The sequence below is a fragment of the Protomyctophum bolini genome, assembly GCF_963924005.1.
Source record: "Protomyctophum bolini genome assembly, chromosome: 21".
In the NCBI taxonomy this organism is placed as follows: Eukaryota; Metazoa; Chordata; class Actinopteri; order Myctophiformes; family Myctophidae; genus Protomyctophum; species Protomyctophum bolini.
The window spans coordinates 12345327-12360241 of NC_137882.1; the positions used below are offsets into that span (position 1 = coordinate 12345327).

Genomic DNA, 14915 nt, shown 5'->3' on the forward strand with positions numbered 1-14915 from the left:
GTCTGTTCTAGTGGCCAATTGGTAATAGGCCTATACTAGCTACTATTGCTGATTCCTCCTGTCAGCAGGCTGCCTATATTGTCCTGCACGTCTCGGTGTCCAAGTAAAAGTTTGTATAATACAGGCCTTTGCCTTTACTGCAAAACCCTGACAGTTTGAAGGAGGGACTACAAGGAATTATAAATGGAAACAATATAGCCTACACCATGCATCATGCCCCCATCACCTGATTCGGCCACAGTGGACCGACTGCAGCTGTTTAACATCCTAACATGATAGGAATCTTAATCTGTCAACATCACTGTTAGGAAACGTATAGACTAGCGGTCAACTTACTGTAGGCTACATGTAAACGGGCTTCAAATCAGTTTTTGTCAAGTCCCTCAATGGGAGAGAGACTCAGAGAGCATCGTCTTCAGAGCATAAAATGTTTGCAAGCAAAATGCCTCACATGACGACGCCTCTGCATCGGTATCCATGGGAACAGGGGGCATGTGATGGGAAAGCAAGCTTCAGGCTCCCGTCCTCAGGAATGCCCCACACCCCCTCCCCTTCCCTTTCCTCATGCCCCCTTTCCTGGTGAAGCGGCAGCCTTTATTTCTTCTATCACTGAGACATTCTCTCTTCCATTGGGACGGTGGTTCAATGCATGGGCTTCTTGTGTGAACAACGGGACAGTCTGGGAGGAGGACCGACCGAACATGAAATCTTGCACAATTGGCCCCTCCAGCGCCCACGGGAACCCCGTGCATTGCGTCAATTACTAGACAGTCATCCGTGATTTGTCAGAGGAGTAACGTCCGGTACGGCGTACACAAAATCAAGGCGTTCCTCCTATTTCAACAACAAATTGTTTTCGGGAGCCGGGGGTGATTCCCAAAATCCCTGCACCACCTTTGTCTCAGTGGCATTTCCACTGCAGGGCTCTCGTGAGGTATTTCTTGTCGCTGTATGGGTGCACTCTCTTGAAACTTTTAGAGGGCAGAATAGATCCTTTCATCTCCGTCGGTTCTGAACGTCTGGATATAAGCAAGTGGTTGAAATTGGAAATTGCACCGCGAGAACTTTCACTCTTTTACAGCCAGTATGGACGGAACCAATCGAACTATTGACCCGAGTTGCAGGGACCAACCACCGGTTGCAATCGACATCATCCTTCGTGAGTAGACTTGGCTGACTTGCATTTCATTTTGTATAAAAAGAGCCTGGGTATAGTTGAGATTAGCTCTGGTCCATAGCTCTAATGCGTTTCATGCAGGGCAGAATCGTAGAAGCAGTAGAAGGCTATGGATCAGAGCTAAATTGAGATGCAGATCGGAGTCAGGAGGACAGGTGTTGCCTTTGGCTTTATGCCTGTCATAGCTTACTTTGTGCATTTCTTTCTCTCCATCAGCCGATTTACATTAATGGGGTACGTTAGCGCATGCTGCATTAATTGTTTAACCTGCTGCAGTGCTGCTAAATAAGACTTCAATACATTATTTTTTATAAAAAAACTATTTCTGGCTGATTCTGACCTTCCACATTTTACAATGCTTTTGAACTGGTTGGTCAAGCCAGCTGTGTCTGACCACATCTTTTCACACATTGCCAAACAAAGTTTAAACAGTCTCAAAGAATTCTATTAAAGTTTAAATAGCCATTTGTTATAAATGGCGTGTTTAGCCTATAAAGGCATATCCAAGTTAATTATCATTTATAGGCCTATAGGCGATTAAAATGTTTCCATATTATTATATTGTCCTATATATAATGAGCATGGCTTGTTATTTAATGCAATATACCCGTTATACCGGTTGTGCCCCACCATATAGTAGACTATACCAGTATAGCCTGTCTGTCTGTGTCCCTTTTAATCTTCTTACTCATAAGTCATATGAACAAATTAAGCCAAATTACAAATCCATATATTGATATTATTATAGGCTAATATAAATCACAAGTCAGAACCAAATCAGAATCAGATCAACTTTATTGCCCAACAGTGATTTTAAAAGTGGGGTCCGTGGACCCCCAGGGGTCCTTAGGGCTTTGCTGGGGGGTCCCCATATGCATCAAAACCACTTTAATCCTTATATATATATTGGCTATTTAAAATAGCTTGTAGATCAGCTATTAAAAAAATAAATTAACACATTTTAAATATTTTAACAACAGTTCCCTGCCACAAACTATTTTCAGATGGGGGGCCCACGACCAAATACATTATTTGGGGGTCTCGGACATGGAAACGTTTGGGGAACCCTTAATTGGATTAGACTAATCTTTCATGTTTGTAGCCTATTCTGTGTGCATATGCTGTGCACTGTGCATGTCCTGGGAAAAGTTGTAGTAGAATACACCTGTTTCATTTGAACTAACTTATTTAATATGCACAATAAGATCCACAATGACATTATTTATTTATACATGTATTATCGTTTATCATAGTTCCTGGTTAATTTTCAATAACTTCTTGTTTTTAGTGTCAGAGTTTTGTTTGGTTTGACCTGATTCATTTTCACACAAAAATGAGAATGGCGCAGCCTTCTCGGATAACACATTTTTCTTGTGGAAAACCACATACCCTAGGCTCTGATGGACATCTTTATTCCATCCTGTGTGCCAAGTGTGAATATCCGAGACAGCTGCCTATAGTTACCATTCATTTAGTGAAGATCTTCATTGGCCCTGAACTTACAGGCAGGTTAGTTTAACCACACTCAACATCTGAAGGACACACCTGTTGTCAGACTTAAGGCCAGTCCACAGAACACCAATGCTTCAATGCAACACCGTGCAACATGCAACTACGGTTGACAAGGTGACAAATAAACCCTCTTGTACCTCTTGAGAGACATTGTAAAACATATTGCTTTAATTCATAGGCATATTACTTTGGTATACAGAAAGAATAATTTGTCAATTTATTGAATTCCCTAAAGCCAGAAATCCATGGCCAAGTGTCAGACTGTGCAAAATATGAACAGGGGTACACACCAGGGCAGACCAAGGATACTGACTTTAATTATATTTAATTATAACATTGTGATTATTATCCAGTGTTATTATGCAGTAGTAGGCTACTGTATTTTAATATTTATACTCTAGAGGTCAGGTTGGGCCGGCCCTCACACCACGTTGCACCACAGGTCAGACTGATATGCCCATATATGTTGATCTCTGTATCTGTTAGCCTTGTCCCTTTTTATGCCAATATATTGAGATCCCTGATATCAATATATGTCCATACTGTATATGGACATGCCCCCGTTTGTGCCCATGCATGGAGCTGACTGATTTGTTTGTGCCTGATACCATGACGAGTGATGACACATGGAGGTCTGTGACTGGTACATTGCATAGGGAATTTACAAGTTTGTGAAACACTAACACTTATTGGGAGGTCTTTGTTTTAATGTCTTGGAAGTTTTTTGCCTAATTTGTGTGCTGCTTTCTTGGCCAGGGCTCACTTGAAAATAAAGAAAGGAAAGATTTGTAGCATCCTGGGCTGTTAGTTGGTTGAGGAGGGATTTCCCAGCCTGCCTTGGGTGCATCTGTGTCTGATTATGTATGTTTTTGTTTGTTATTTAATTAGTATGTGCAAGGAAAGGAATTGTTATTTTGGTCTATAATCTGTTAGTCACAGGGTTTATGTGTTGTTGTGTTGCAACAGAGAGGTTAGTTGTGTTGAGACCCCCTCTTCAGTTCCTGGACTGGACTGTGTCAGAGAGATGCATTTGCTGTATGAGTCAAATAAAAGACATTCAATGGGTTGATTGTTCATTACATTGGTAAACCAGAAGTGGGATGGCATTTAGTTTTTGACTAGCCAATTATATTTACTAATTTTTATCTCCATTACTCATTTTTCTTGCCGCTGCTGTTCACCTGCCCGTGAAACCACTTTCGGTTCTGCGTTGCTGTTATCCGTAGCATACTGAAAATACACAGTATCAGCCCTCACACGGAACATTTTTGTATGATACAGAGACAACATGACCAATTGTGAAGGACACGTGGCGGGCGAGTATTAAATGACATACTGTAGTTGATTTGATTTGATGTTATTAGACATCAAAGAAAAACAACGTCAAGGATATAAATACAACAAAGTCGTGAGACTTATTTCCATTGCGGTCCTTGGTCTGAGACAAACAATATATTACAGCAGATACAGGCAGTGCAACAATAAATAAAACACTCTAGAGCTACACTACTTACAGCATGAATAAAAAGGATCTCATTATAAATATAAGTGATCATATTTTCTGCAATATTTTCTAAAAGCCTTTTTCTTAAAAAGGAGATGGCTGCTGATGCTCTTTATCGTTGTCATTGATGCATTGGACAACTATTCAGGGACTTAACCTAAAAGGTTTGATACTGATGATCGGTCCAGTTGTTTCTATGAGACTAGCTGCACACATTCAGACACACTTCTCTCTTCAGTTTTCATTTATAATGACATTTTGGCCCAGTAAGCAGCACACCCCTATTGGTCCATTCTGTTGCCTCAGTGACCTGGGTCAGAAGAACTGTTAGGGGTGTTCTCCTCTGGTTGTCTGTGGCACTTTTCCCTCTTGCTCAACACACATGCAGTCCTCTCTGTCCCCCACCGCAGCAGATGTAGTCCTGTTTTGGTGCCAGTCAGCTCTGTTGGAAATGTTGAAAATTGCCAAAGTAGTGTGGTGAATCTGACTGTCAGTACAGTCAGAAGACACACCTAGAAGAGTTGAGCACAGCAGCAAGATATGTATTATCAGTGTATCTACCCCTATCTAGTAAAAATGATATATGATTAAAAATGCCTTAAAGAAAAACATTGTTGAGTAGGGTTTCAACTATTGATTATTTTCTTAGTACTGATTATTATTCTATTGAGTCTTCTTCTAAATTGATTTATCTGATTAACTACTGACTGACTAATTAACTCTAAAAAGTGTCACACAAAATTATTGAAAAGAGCACAAAGTTCACCACACTTTGCTATTTTTGCTACTTGTTACAAGATTGTTTTTAAATATAATAAATCTATTGGTTCAATCAAATGTTGCACCCCTATTGTTGCATCAGGATGGCTTGACCATTGAGTGTGTTTTGTGACTGATATCGTGTGATTGTTGAGGATGATGGAAGATGCCAGAGAATTAATGGCTCAAGACCCAGAAGTGCCCACAATCCATGAATTTCCTTGAAACGATTAACCCAACCTTTGTTCTCGTATTTCTTTTTCCATGTGAACAGCCAACACTCATCACGTTCGCTTTCTTTCCGTAGAACAGCTGTTTATTTGAGCAAGGTAATCACATCCATGTGTTTGTCAAACTTTAGAAGCTCTTCCCAGAAATGAGTAGCTTTTTTTAAGTGAGGTTCATACAAGGATTTTGGAAAGTCTGCGTTATCACAAGGTTACACATAGAGACACAGCAAGAGTTTCCCCCTGAGGCTGTTAGAGCCCTGAACAATCACAACACAAAACAAAGTATAAATGTATCCATTATATCATTATTTTTCTGTTTATATTGTTTTCAACAATATCATGGCAGGTAAGAATGTGTCCCACATTTAAACTAGTACTGTATAAGGTGTACTTAATACTTATTTAAATAAAATATAAATGTATATTTCAAACATATATTTAGAGTATGAGTAGTAGGCTACAAGCATGAGGCATATGGTTCTTGTGAGCTGTTCTGTATGTGCATCAGGTCCAACTAATATGTGGGGAATGGCTACATATTTTAGTCGTTATGGCAAATCTTAGAACAATATTCTAAGAATGCAATTAATTCCCTCCTGTCTTTCTAGAAGTACGCATTTTGGCTGTTCACAACTAAATGCTGTTAGGATGGAAGCCCTAAAATGTCAGGAATCATGAGCGGGATAAGTAACACAATAATACAAACAAATTCCATCCTGCAATATATTACAAATTACATAAAACATTTTCAAGACCATACAAATGACAAAATCCCACAATATGTGAGAATTGAAACAAACTTGAGACTACAATTAGCCTGTCATATATCATTTTCATTTCAATATTAGTTAAACATATTTTATATCGACTACATACACTACACCATGTTTTCTTTTCGAGGGGAAGGGTTTCTCCTCTGCAATCCATCCAGTAACCATAATGTGTTCTTCTGTGCCTAGAGTACAGTAGTTTCAAATCTTCATTCATTTCTACTCTCTCTCTCTCCAGAACTGGATGTCTTTGGGATCGTCCTGTACTCTGTGCTGACTTTAATGGCAGCCGTCTCCGTGCTGGTCTACATAGAAGAATGCATCTATTTCTATATCAAGTTGCCGTCCAACAAGAAGAGCGTTGTGGTCTGGGTCAACGGTGCCGCACCGGTAAGACTAAAAGCAGTTTTTATATACTTACATGCCAAACGCCTGTTACTTAAAGGAGAATTCCATGCTAGAAGGCTTTCTTACCTTTATTTGTAGTTGTTAACACCTGGACCAAAGAGGTCCAGGTGTTATTTTGTGCAAAAGTGCATTATTGGCTATTTCCCCTAATATAAGCCATCAATGAATTGAATTGCAAGGAATTGAATGGGGCATTGGGGTGTTGTGCTAATTCGCTTATTTCCATCGCTCAGAAATCATTTTTTTTAAATATACCGGTATCCTCTCTTCATAATGTAAATAGTATCCAAGGCGGCACACTTTACTTATTTGGATTTCGATGGAAATAAGTGAATTTGCACAAAAACCCAACCCCCATTGAGCACTTACTGTATATTAGGGGAAATAGCCACTAATGCACTTTTGCACAAAATAACACCTGGACCTCTTTGGTGGGGACGTAACAACTACAAATAAAGGTAAGAAAGCCTTCTAGCATGGAATTCTTGAAACGGGAATTGGCTATTCAATTCAGTTCAATTATTCTTTTGAAAAAGGTTTTTTTTCTGCACAAGACATGCGTTGACTCATCATACGTTCTCTCTCTCTCTCTCTCTCTCTCTCTCTCTCTCTCTCTCTCTCTCTCTCTCTCTCTCTCTCTCTCTCTCTCTCTCTCAGGTGATTGCCACCATGTCATGTATGGGGATGTGGGTTCCCAGAGCTACCATGTTTACTGACATGACCTCCGCCTGGTGAGTGTCTCCTTCTTCACTCCCTCGCTGCATGTCTCCTCTGTCCTTAGCTTACATCCCATGCTGCGCTGGGTTTTCTTTCAGTATGGAACCCCTGTAGTGAGAGGTCAGCAAGGCAAGGGAATCCACACCGAAAATCACGCAGAGTGATATACTAGAAAACAGGGCTGGCATTGTACTGTACAATAGGCTACACTAGTAATGCTTGTTTTCTCTACACTCTCACTCTTTCTCAGAATCTCACCATTCCTCTCTTCCCCTCTCAGACATACTGTAGTCTCTTTTGAACCTCTTCCTTACGTGTTCCTCTTACACTATTCTTCTTTCGTATGCCATGGATCTGCTAGCTGTCTACAAATATTGTAGTCCTACGAACCGCTAGGACAGATCAGCGCCAGATTTCTTGTGCACATGCCAGTATAGACCAAGGAAGTAACGCCATACGTTTCATTTTCACATCTTTTGTAAAATATTTAATGTGTGTGGCCAGTGTGGCACAGAAGTACCTCCACTAATATTTAATGTTTTATACTTTTTAAAATATTTAATTTAATTTTATAATGGAAGTCAATAAAGTACCGAAGTCTGACGTAATGTACGCATACCTGGGTCACGGTTTTCTTCCCCCCATTCTGACTTGCTATAGACGCATATAATATCGTGGCATATAAGAACCGCCACCTATTAATTCAATTTGCGCCAGTCATGCTGTACATTACAGCTGTACATACGTCACAGACTGGCCAAATGAAGCCAGAGTGAACCACTGCCCCCCTTTATTGTTTACCTCTGTCCTGTTCCATATGTGCACATCTCTCCGTAGCTACTTCGCCATCGTTGTGTTCAAGTTCCTGATTCTGATGCTGGAGGAGGTGGGTGGCGACGAAGCCTTCCTGCGACGAGCGGGGAAACACAAACTGAGGATCAGCACGGGACCCTGTTGCTGCTGCTGCCCATGTCTGCCATTTGTGGCCATCTCACGGTGAAGCACAAACACTTTCTGAGTATTTAGACACTGAGCTGAGATCACTGTTCATACATCGTTTAAATGGAGACCAACAATAACCACGACCTGCCCTCTGTCAGCTGTTAACATTATTTACACTGTAACAAATCAATTTATTTAAGACAGTTACAGATTACAATTATTCGATTTCAGGGGAGAGAGGACGTTTTGGCAACAAGTCGATGTCTAGTTAAAATCTTTGAATATTCCATAATGTCACGTACAGTAATGTATGTTTTAACAAAAAAAAGAAGCAAGGTCTACTCTTTGTTCTGTGCAAGACAGGTTGAATGCCCCCTCGGCTATTTAACCCTCTCAGTGTACAGACGGGTCCCCCTGTGTGTTTCATCACATATTAGAGTAGACCTATATTACACCCCCTACTGGCTAAAACAAAGGCCACTAAACCTATACATTCTTCATGCATATCATTATATGCCTGAAGAAGATCCAAGGTGCCAATAATGTAGTTGAATTGGCTTATGTATACATTAGCTCACTATACCCTCACTATACATGAGGAAGCTTGATGGAGGGGAAAGGAACTGGTTGGAATAACGTGTTCCTTCCACGCGCTACGTCCAACCAGGGAAACTCCCCCCTGTCAGGTGTAAAGGAGCAACTTGGACACTCAGGCATGAAGGAAGCATGAGTTCAAGTCCGTTGCTCTCCCCTTGTCCCCCATATATGGGGACTAGGTTGGTGGAGGGTGTGTAGAGCCCAGGATCACATTAGATGATTGACACAGGGGGTGAAAAATGGGTTACAAAATCGTGGGATAAAAAATATATTATTTACATGAGGAAGCTGGACGCTATCATGGACAACCACTCACTCCCCCGCCACATGGAGTTTGGCAGGAGGGGAAATGATAGATTCATCATCCACAAGGGAACACTCTGTAACGTAGACAGTACTAGACTGTCTTTTGTGCTGTTAGCTCTTAGAGTATATATGAATAGAGACGGCACCCGAGTTCTCCTCCCATCCACTTGCATTAAGTTGCTCTAAAGCGTATGAGGCTATTTCAGTAGGAACAGAGTGCATTCTGGGATGGATTGGGCCCAAACACATGAACGCGCTGCCGTTGACTATCATTGCACACGTTCACGTATGAAACAGCGTTCACGTGTCATCGTGAACGTGCACAATGATAGTCAACGGACCAGCGCAGCGATGTGTTTGGGCCCACGCTGCAATACCGAATTCGGCCACTATGTCCATTTCGCCTCAGGGTTTCCTCCAGGTGCCGTCTCTATTCATATATACTCTAAGCGTTAGCTATATGAAGCTGTATAATGATGCACAAGATGGCCACTCTCTTATGTAGTCAGCAGTCGAGTGGGACAATAATAAGACTGGCTGGTTACAGTGTTTTAATACAGTGTTTTTCTTTTTTCAATGTCATAATCCAGGCGTTCTCTGTTCCTGCTGAAGCTGGGCTCCTTTCAGTTTGCCCTGCTAAAGATAATCTTCACCATCATCTCCATCGTCCTCTGGACCAATGGAAACTTTGTCCTGGTTGACGTGAGTGGATGATGTTAATAAGATGAAACAAATATCATTTTCAAACACTTAAAACTTTACAGTTAATATATATATATATATATATATATATATATATATATATATATATATATATATATATATATATATATATATATATATTTGGAACTGACCCTACAGGGGTGTGATTGTGTAATTTGTGTTCCAGTTGAGCATCACTGGTGCAGCCATCTGGATCAACCCGTTTGTGGGCATCTTGACCATCATAGCCCTGTGGCCCGTCGCCATCATGTTTATGCACTTGAGGACCACCTTGCGAACGCTCAAAATCATTCCCAAGTATGCAATGTACCAGGTAAGGTTCAGTCACACATGAACATCATGCATCTAAGCAGGCACATACAAAAGTTAATACCCCTAGAATGTGATCTTACATACATTTCATGTATTCCGAATACACAACCATGAATTGGTCCTATCCGAACACGGTTACTATAATGATCGCATCAGCATTTAAACTACCACTGCGTCTGCAATCACCCAATAATGAATTCCTAAGATTTGGGGACTAGTTTCATATTCATTTGAAAGTTCTGGCAGAAAACGTGTATTTAGTCAAATATCACCACTTTTCCATGAACGGACGACATTCTCTCTGGTGAGGGGCACGGAACAGGACTGAACATATCAAAACTTCCTTTAGGGAGCACAAATGTATGGGACACACAATATAGGCACATGAAAGCGCATTGTGCATCCCAAACATCAACTGTTCCCAAAGGACGTTTTCATATTTTCAGTCCAGCTTTTCCTCCTGGAAAAGTGGGGATATTTAACTTTTTTACACACGTTTTCTGTCAGAACTTTCAAATGGATATGAAACTAGAGGACAATATCTGACTCCAAGTCTTCGGAATTAATTACTGGGTGAGTAGGCCTACACAAGTTTAAATGCCGACGTTGTCAGTCTGCTAACCGTGCACGGATAGGACCGATCTATGGCTGGGTACTTGGAATACATGAAATGTATGTAAGCTATTAACAATATTGGAAAGGTGAATATTAGGAAAGCCAGACAATAATGCCAAACAATATTGTTGGCTGCTAGGAGTGCCACAGAAAAAAGTGAAACCAAGAGTCACTTGTCCAACGGACAAGTACAATTTTAATGCACTTGTCCGGAAAGATTTATTACTTGTCAAGGACAAGCCTTAATGTCAAGCCCTGTCCAAGTATTACATGTGGCTGCATAGCAACCCATCATTGTCCTGGATAAATACACATAAAAATGTTGGTAAACTAGACACCTATTGAGTATAAGGCAGGTGTCGCCATCCAGTCATATCTCTCATTAAGAGGATGCCTGTATTTGTTCTCAGTAAACACTACACCCTGTACAACAGTCATCATCAACCTTTTTAATTTCAAGGACCCACAGTTTGACACGTTTCTTTATCTCTCGGACCGCAATCTAAACCGTAAACTCCACATTGTTCATTTAACACCAGATTAGGTTGTTTGCATTGTACCTGTTAAAGTGGCCGCTGAATGATTGTATGTTGACAGTTCTTATGGCTCTCGTAGTAGGATTTTCCAGTGATTATGTTATATTAATGTAATAATGTGTGTGTTTAGCTGGTGCTTGTCCTGAGTCAGCTTCAAACTGCCATTATCAACATCCTGGCTATGAATGGTACCATTGCTTGTGCCCCACCCTATTCCTCCATGGCACGAGGATACTGTGAGTATAGTTCATCAATCTACATCACCCAAATCCCAACCTGTACGTGGGCTGGTCCCCACTGGTGGGCCCAGAGGATATTGCAAGTGAGCCCGCAAATATTTGGTAAAAAAAAACCCCACTATGATTCTAATGATAACATTAATATTAAAGAAATCTATGTAAAAAATATTATTATTTTTAAACCCAGAAAGAAATGGGTTATTATGTTACTTCCATTGATCCGAGCCAGAAGACAATTGATTGATAGATTGATCATTAAAATTAATATCTGAAAATGCACACGGACCCATCTGACCACTTAGCATAGCAGCCATTTGGCTGCCTTGTTAGGTGGTCACATGGGTCAACGCTTTGGGAACTGCTGATCATATACATTTTCTCATCTATTAATCCATTTATATGAAGCAGCTCTCTGCTGGACTTTATCATCTCACCTGTGACCTCTCGCTCTGTCTCTCTAGTGATGAGTCAGCAACTGTTGATTCTGGAGATGTTCATCATCACGCTGGTGAACCGCTTGTTGTACCGTCGACAGTACGAAGAGTTACCACAAGAGGCTTACAAGGACAACGAGAACACTTGCATGATCACGGGGCCAGAGAGCGCCTGAGCTCTGTGTGTGTGTGTGTGTGTGTGTGTGTGTGAGAGAGAGTGTGTGAGTGTGAGAGAGAGAGATGTGAGAGAGAGAGATGTATGTGATTCTACATGATATTGTATTGGTATACTGTATATATCCAGGTGTGTCTTTGCTCTACTGCAAAACAAAGAGAACATATGGAGGGGAGCATAACGACCATGGCAAAATGAAACCGACAATAAAACGAACCAGTGGTGGAACGTGGACTAGTCCCTGGAAAGTACAGTTGGAGATCCACATAAGAACACAGCATGTATTGGATTCATGTAATACACTGACTGGCCTGTGGATGTCATGGATTTGCAAAGCTGTAGTGTAGTGTATCCGGTTCACATCTTGGAATAGCCTTCCTATCGCACATCAACGGGATTTTGATGTTCCCAGCTTTAGCCTCTTCGTAATAATTACAGTTGAAGAATTGTCTTGTTTTGTTTTTATTGCATTTTATTACAGTGTGTTCTTCATTTTACTATGATGCCATGTTGCACAATCAGGGTTCGCCATGCCGGCTTGTGGTGGACATTTTTGTCGAGGACATTCAAATATTACCAGAAAACAGAGCTATAGCCCTAAATGTATATACTACTTAGTGCTGTGGTCCTCAAAGTGGGTTGAGGGTCCTTCTGGGTTGCTTGAAGGTGGTCCAAATGTGGACCATTACAGGTGTGTAACTGGGTACAAATGGAACAAACCCACCCATTTGATTCCATTTGTACACACTCAGAGTTATGGGGGGTCCTTGAAAATAAAATGTTCGAGAACCACTGTCCTTATGGACCTTAATGTGTCATAGTAAATCAGTGTCATACATTTTCTGAAGATATAAAATATAAACTACTACAGACTATATTCTGTGCGCAATGCATACAATAGAATAGTTGTAGGATTTGTACAGTTAATTTGTAAGTCATTTACAAATACAATATCTGACCCACATGGGTATAGACACATTAGACAGCAGTGGCTTTGCATTGATGAAACCGTGTAGGTTGAACACACTGTTCCATTTTCCATTCTTTGAATGTAATGTTTTCACTGTCAACTGAATGAAAAACATCTCTCACATTTAAAAAACAAAAAAGTAAAACTGTTTAATGTGCCTTAAACAATTCATTGTTTCTCTCTGTTCTAAGAAGAGACCTTGAAACATTAAAGATGTCTTGTTCAAAAATGAGTGACTGTCTCTAGATAAAAGTGTGATAAGTGCCACATTCAAGGGTGGGACATGCACACAATGATTACACAAGCATTGCTGTGTACATCTGTAATATAGCCCATATCGTACGGCATACTATAGCGCGCCGTTTTTCATCATTTTTGAGGATTTGAAAAAAATGACGAAATGACAAAAACGATGGGTTATAGCCCATGTTTTTTTAAATTTTGAAAAAAAAAGTTATCCTCGTTTCTCATCATTTTGGACCATGCGCTATAGCCCATATCGTACAGCATACTATAGCGCGCCGTTTTTCAAGGGATTCGCAATTTTTCCGCAACACTCAACACCGCAATAAAAAAAAAACTAAAAAAACATCGGCTATAAAATATCGTATTTTCCGCAACACTCCGCAATTTTTTTAAAAAAATCTAAAAACATGCGCTATAACCTATCGTTTTTTCCGCAATTTTCCACAACACTCCGCAATTCCTCCGCAACTTTCCTCGATTTTCACCTTTTTTAAATCCTCAAAAATGATGAAGATTATAACGATGACCTCTGAGACCATGGACCAATGTAAATACAACAAATTGAGCAGGGCACTGCAGGGAGTTGCACCCCGTTCCGGTAAACCAGAAGTACGACACCAGTGCCTTAGTTTTTGTGTTGTCATTTACAGGTCCTTTGGTTAAAATGTAAATTTTACATTTCAACAGTAAAGTAATAAAGTAAATATAAAGAAGAGAAACACAAAAGTACAAAAATAACATTTTCGAATTACCTGTATTTGCTTTGATTTTTTAAACTTTCTCTAACCATTATTTGACACTTTTGGTTGTTGAAAAACAGCTTCTAACCATTATTTGACACTTTTGGCTGTTGAAAAATAGCTTCTAACCATTATTTGACACTTGTTTCAAATTAAAAATTAAAAACATGGGCTATAACCCATCGTTTTTTTGGTCCAGAAAAATGTGTAAATTTGCCATGAAAATGCTTCAATCTGGTGCACTTTGAGATAAAAATTAAGAAACTAGGTGGGGGCCACATGTGGCCAGTAGCCCATGTAAGGGATAGGGGATACATGAAAAAAAAATCTTCTCCCTGTGACGAGGCGCCTAGTTCGCCTATGCCTAGAACCGGCCCTGTCTGTAACATTTGTCCACACACATTTCTATCGGCAGTAGAACCACACATTTATTTCTTAACTTTTATGGCAATATCGTTGATTCGTTATCGTTTATTGTAGGTGGTCTGCTGCATGTCCCAGGTCCTAAACTTGTCATTGACTTTGTTCTGACCCACCATCTAATTAATGGCTTGGAAATAAATTGGCCTGAGGCTATACCCCCTCAAATGGAATATTAGTATTCTGTATGTTTGTTTGTGTTTTCTTTTGTAAACATAGGATCTGTACTGTCTGTCAACATTATAAAACCATACAATGTCAGTATTTTTTTTTTTTAATAAAATCGATTGAAATACTTTAAATGTGTCTTGTCTTGTGTCATTTATGATTTATCATCTTCTATTCTATTCTATCCTATTCTATTTTTCCAGTCCTGCAGACTTGACTTGTCAGGGTGGTGATGTCTTCCCGCGCGCAGCCACTAGGTGGTACTAGCACTGGTAGACGTGACAGAGAACTGTCATAGAGCGGGTGGTGGTCGTGGTCACAGTTTAAAGGGAGTAGCAGTCTTTGAATACACGCTTTTTATATTTTATAGTGCAAATCATCACGAGCTAAAACAAAACAAAACGAATCCTACATG

The 14915-nt window shown here is 40.2% G+C and overlaps 1 protein-coding gene across 2 annotated transcripts; it reads left to right on the top strand.

The window, feature by feature from the left end:
- Window positions 1–650: 650 nt before the first annotated feature.
- On the top strand, window positions 651–14597 carry slc51a (solute carrier family 51 member A). Of its 2 annotated transcripts, XM_080793633.1 has the most exons (9): window positions 651–1159; window positions 6191–6342; window positions 7018–7091; window positions 7915–8073; window positions 9513–9624; window positions 9812–9958; window positions 11239–11344; window positions 11809–11978; window positions 12022–14597. In XM_080793633.1, exons 1-8 carry the CDS (start codon window positions 1087–1089, stop codon window positions 11955–11957), a joined length of 972 nt encoding a protein of 323 aa, XP_080649759.1. In that variant the 5' UTR covers window positions 651–1086; the 3' UTR covers window positions 11958–11978; window positions 12022–14597. The 2 variants fall into 2 exon arrangements, with proteins under 2 accessions (XP_080649759.1, XP_080649758.1); XM_080793632.1 differs by having other exon boundaries at window positions 11809–14597.
- The last annotated feature ends 318 nt before the right edge of the window (window positions 14598–14915 follow it).

Coding starts and splice junctions, on each gene's coding strand:
- slc51a (XM_080793632.1), top strand. CDS start 1,087: ATGGACGGAACCAATCGAACTATTGACCCGAGTTGCAGGGACCAACCA. Junction 9,959..11,238: donor CCAAGTATGCAATGTACCAG/GTAAGGTTCAGT, acceptor GTGTGTGTTTAG/CTGGTGCTTGTCCTGAGTCA. Junction 11,345..11,808: donor CTCCATGGCACGAGGATACT/GTGAGTATAGTT, acceptor CTGTCTCTCTAG/TGATGAGTCAGCAACTGTTG.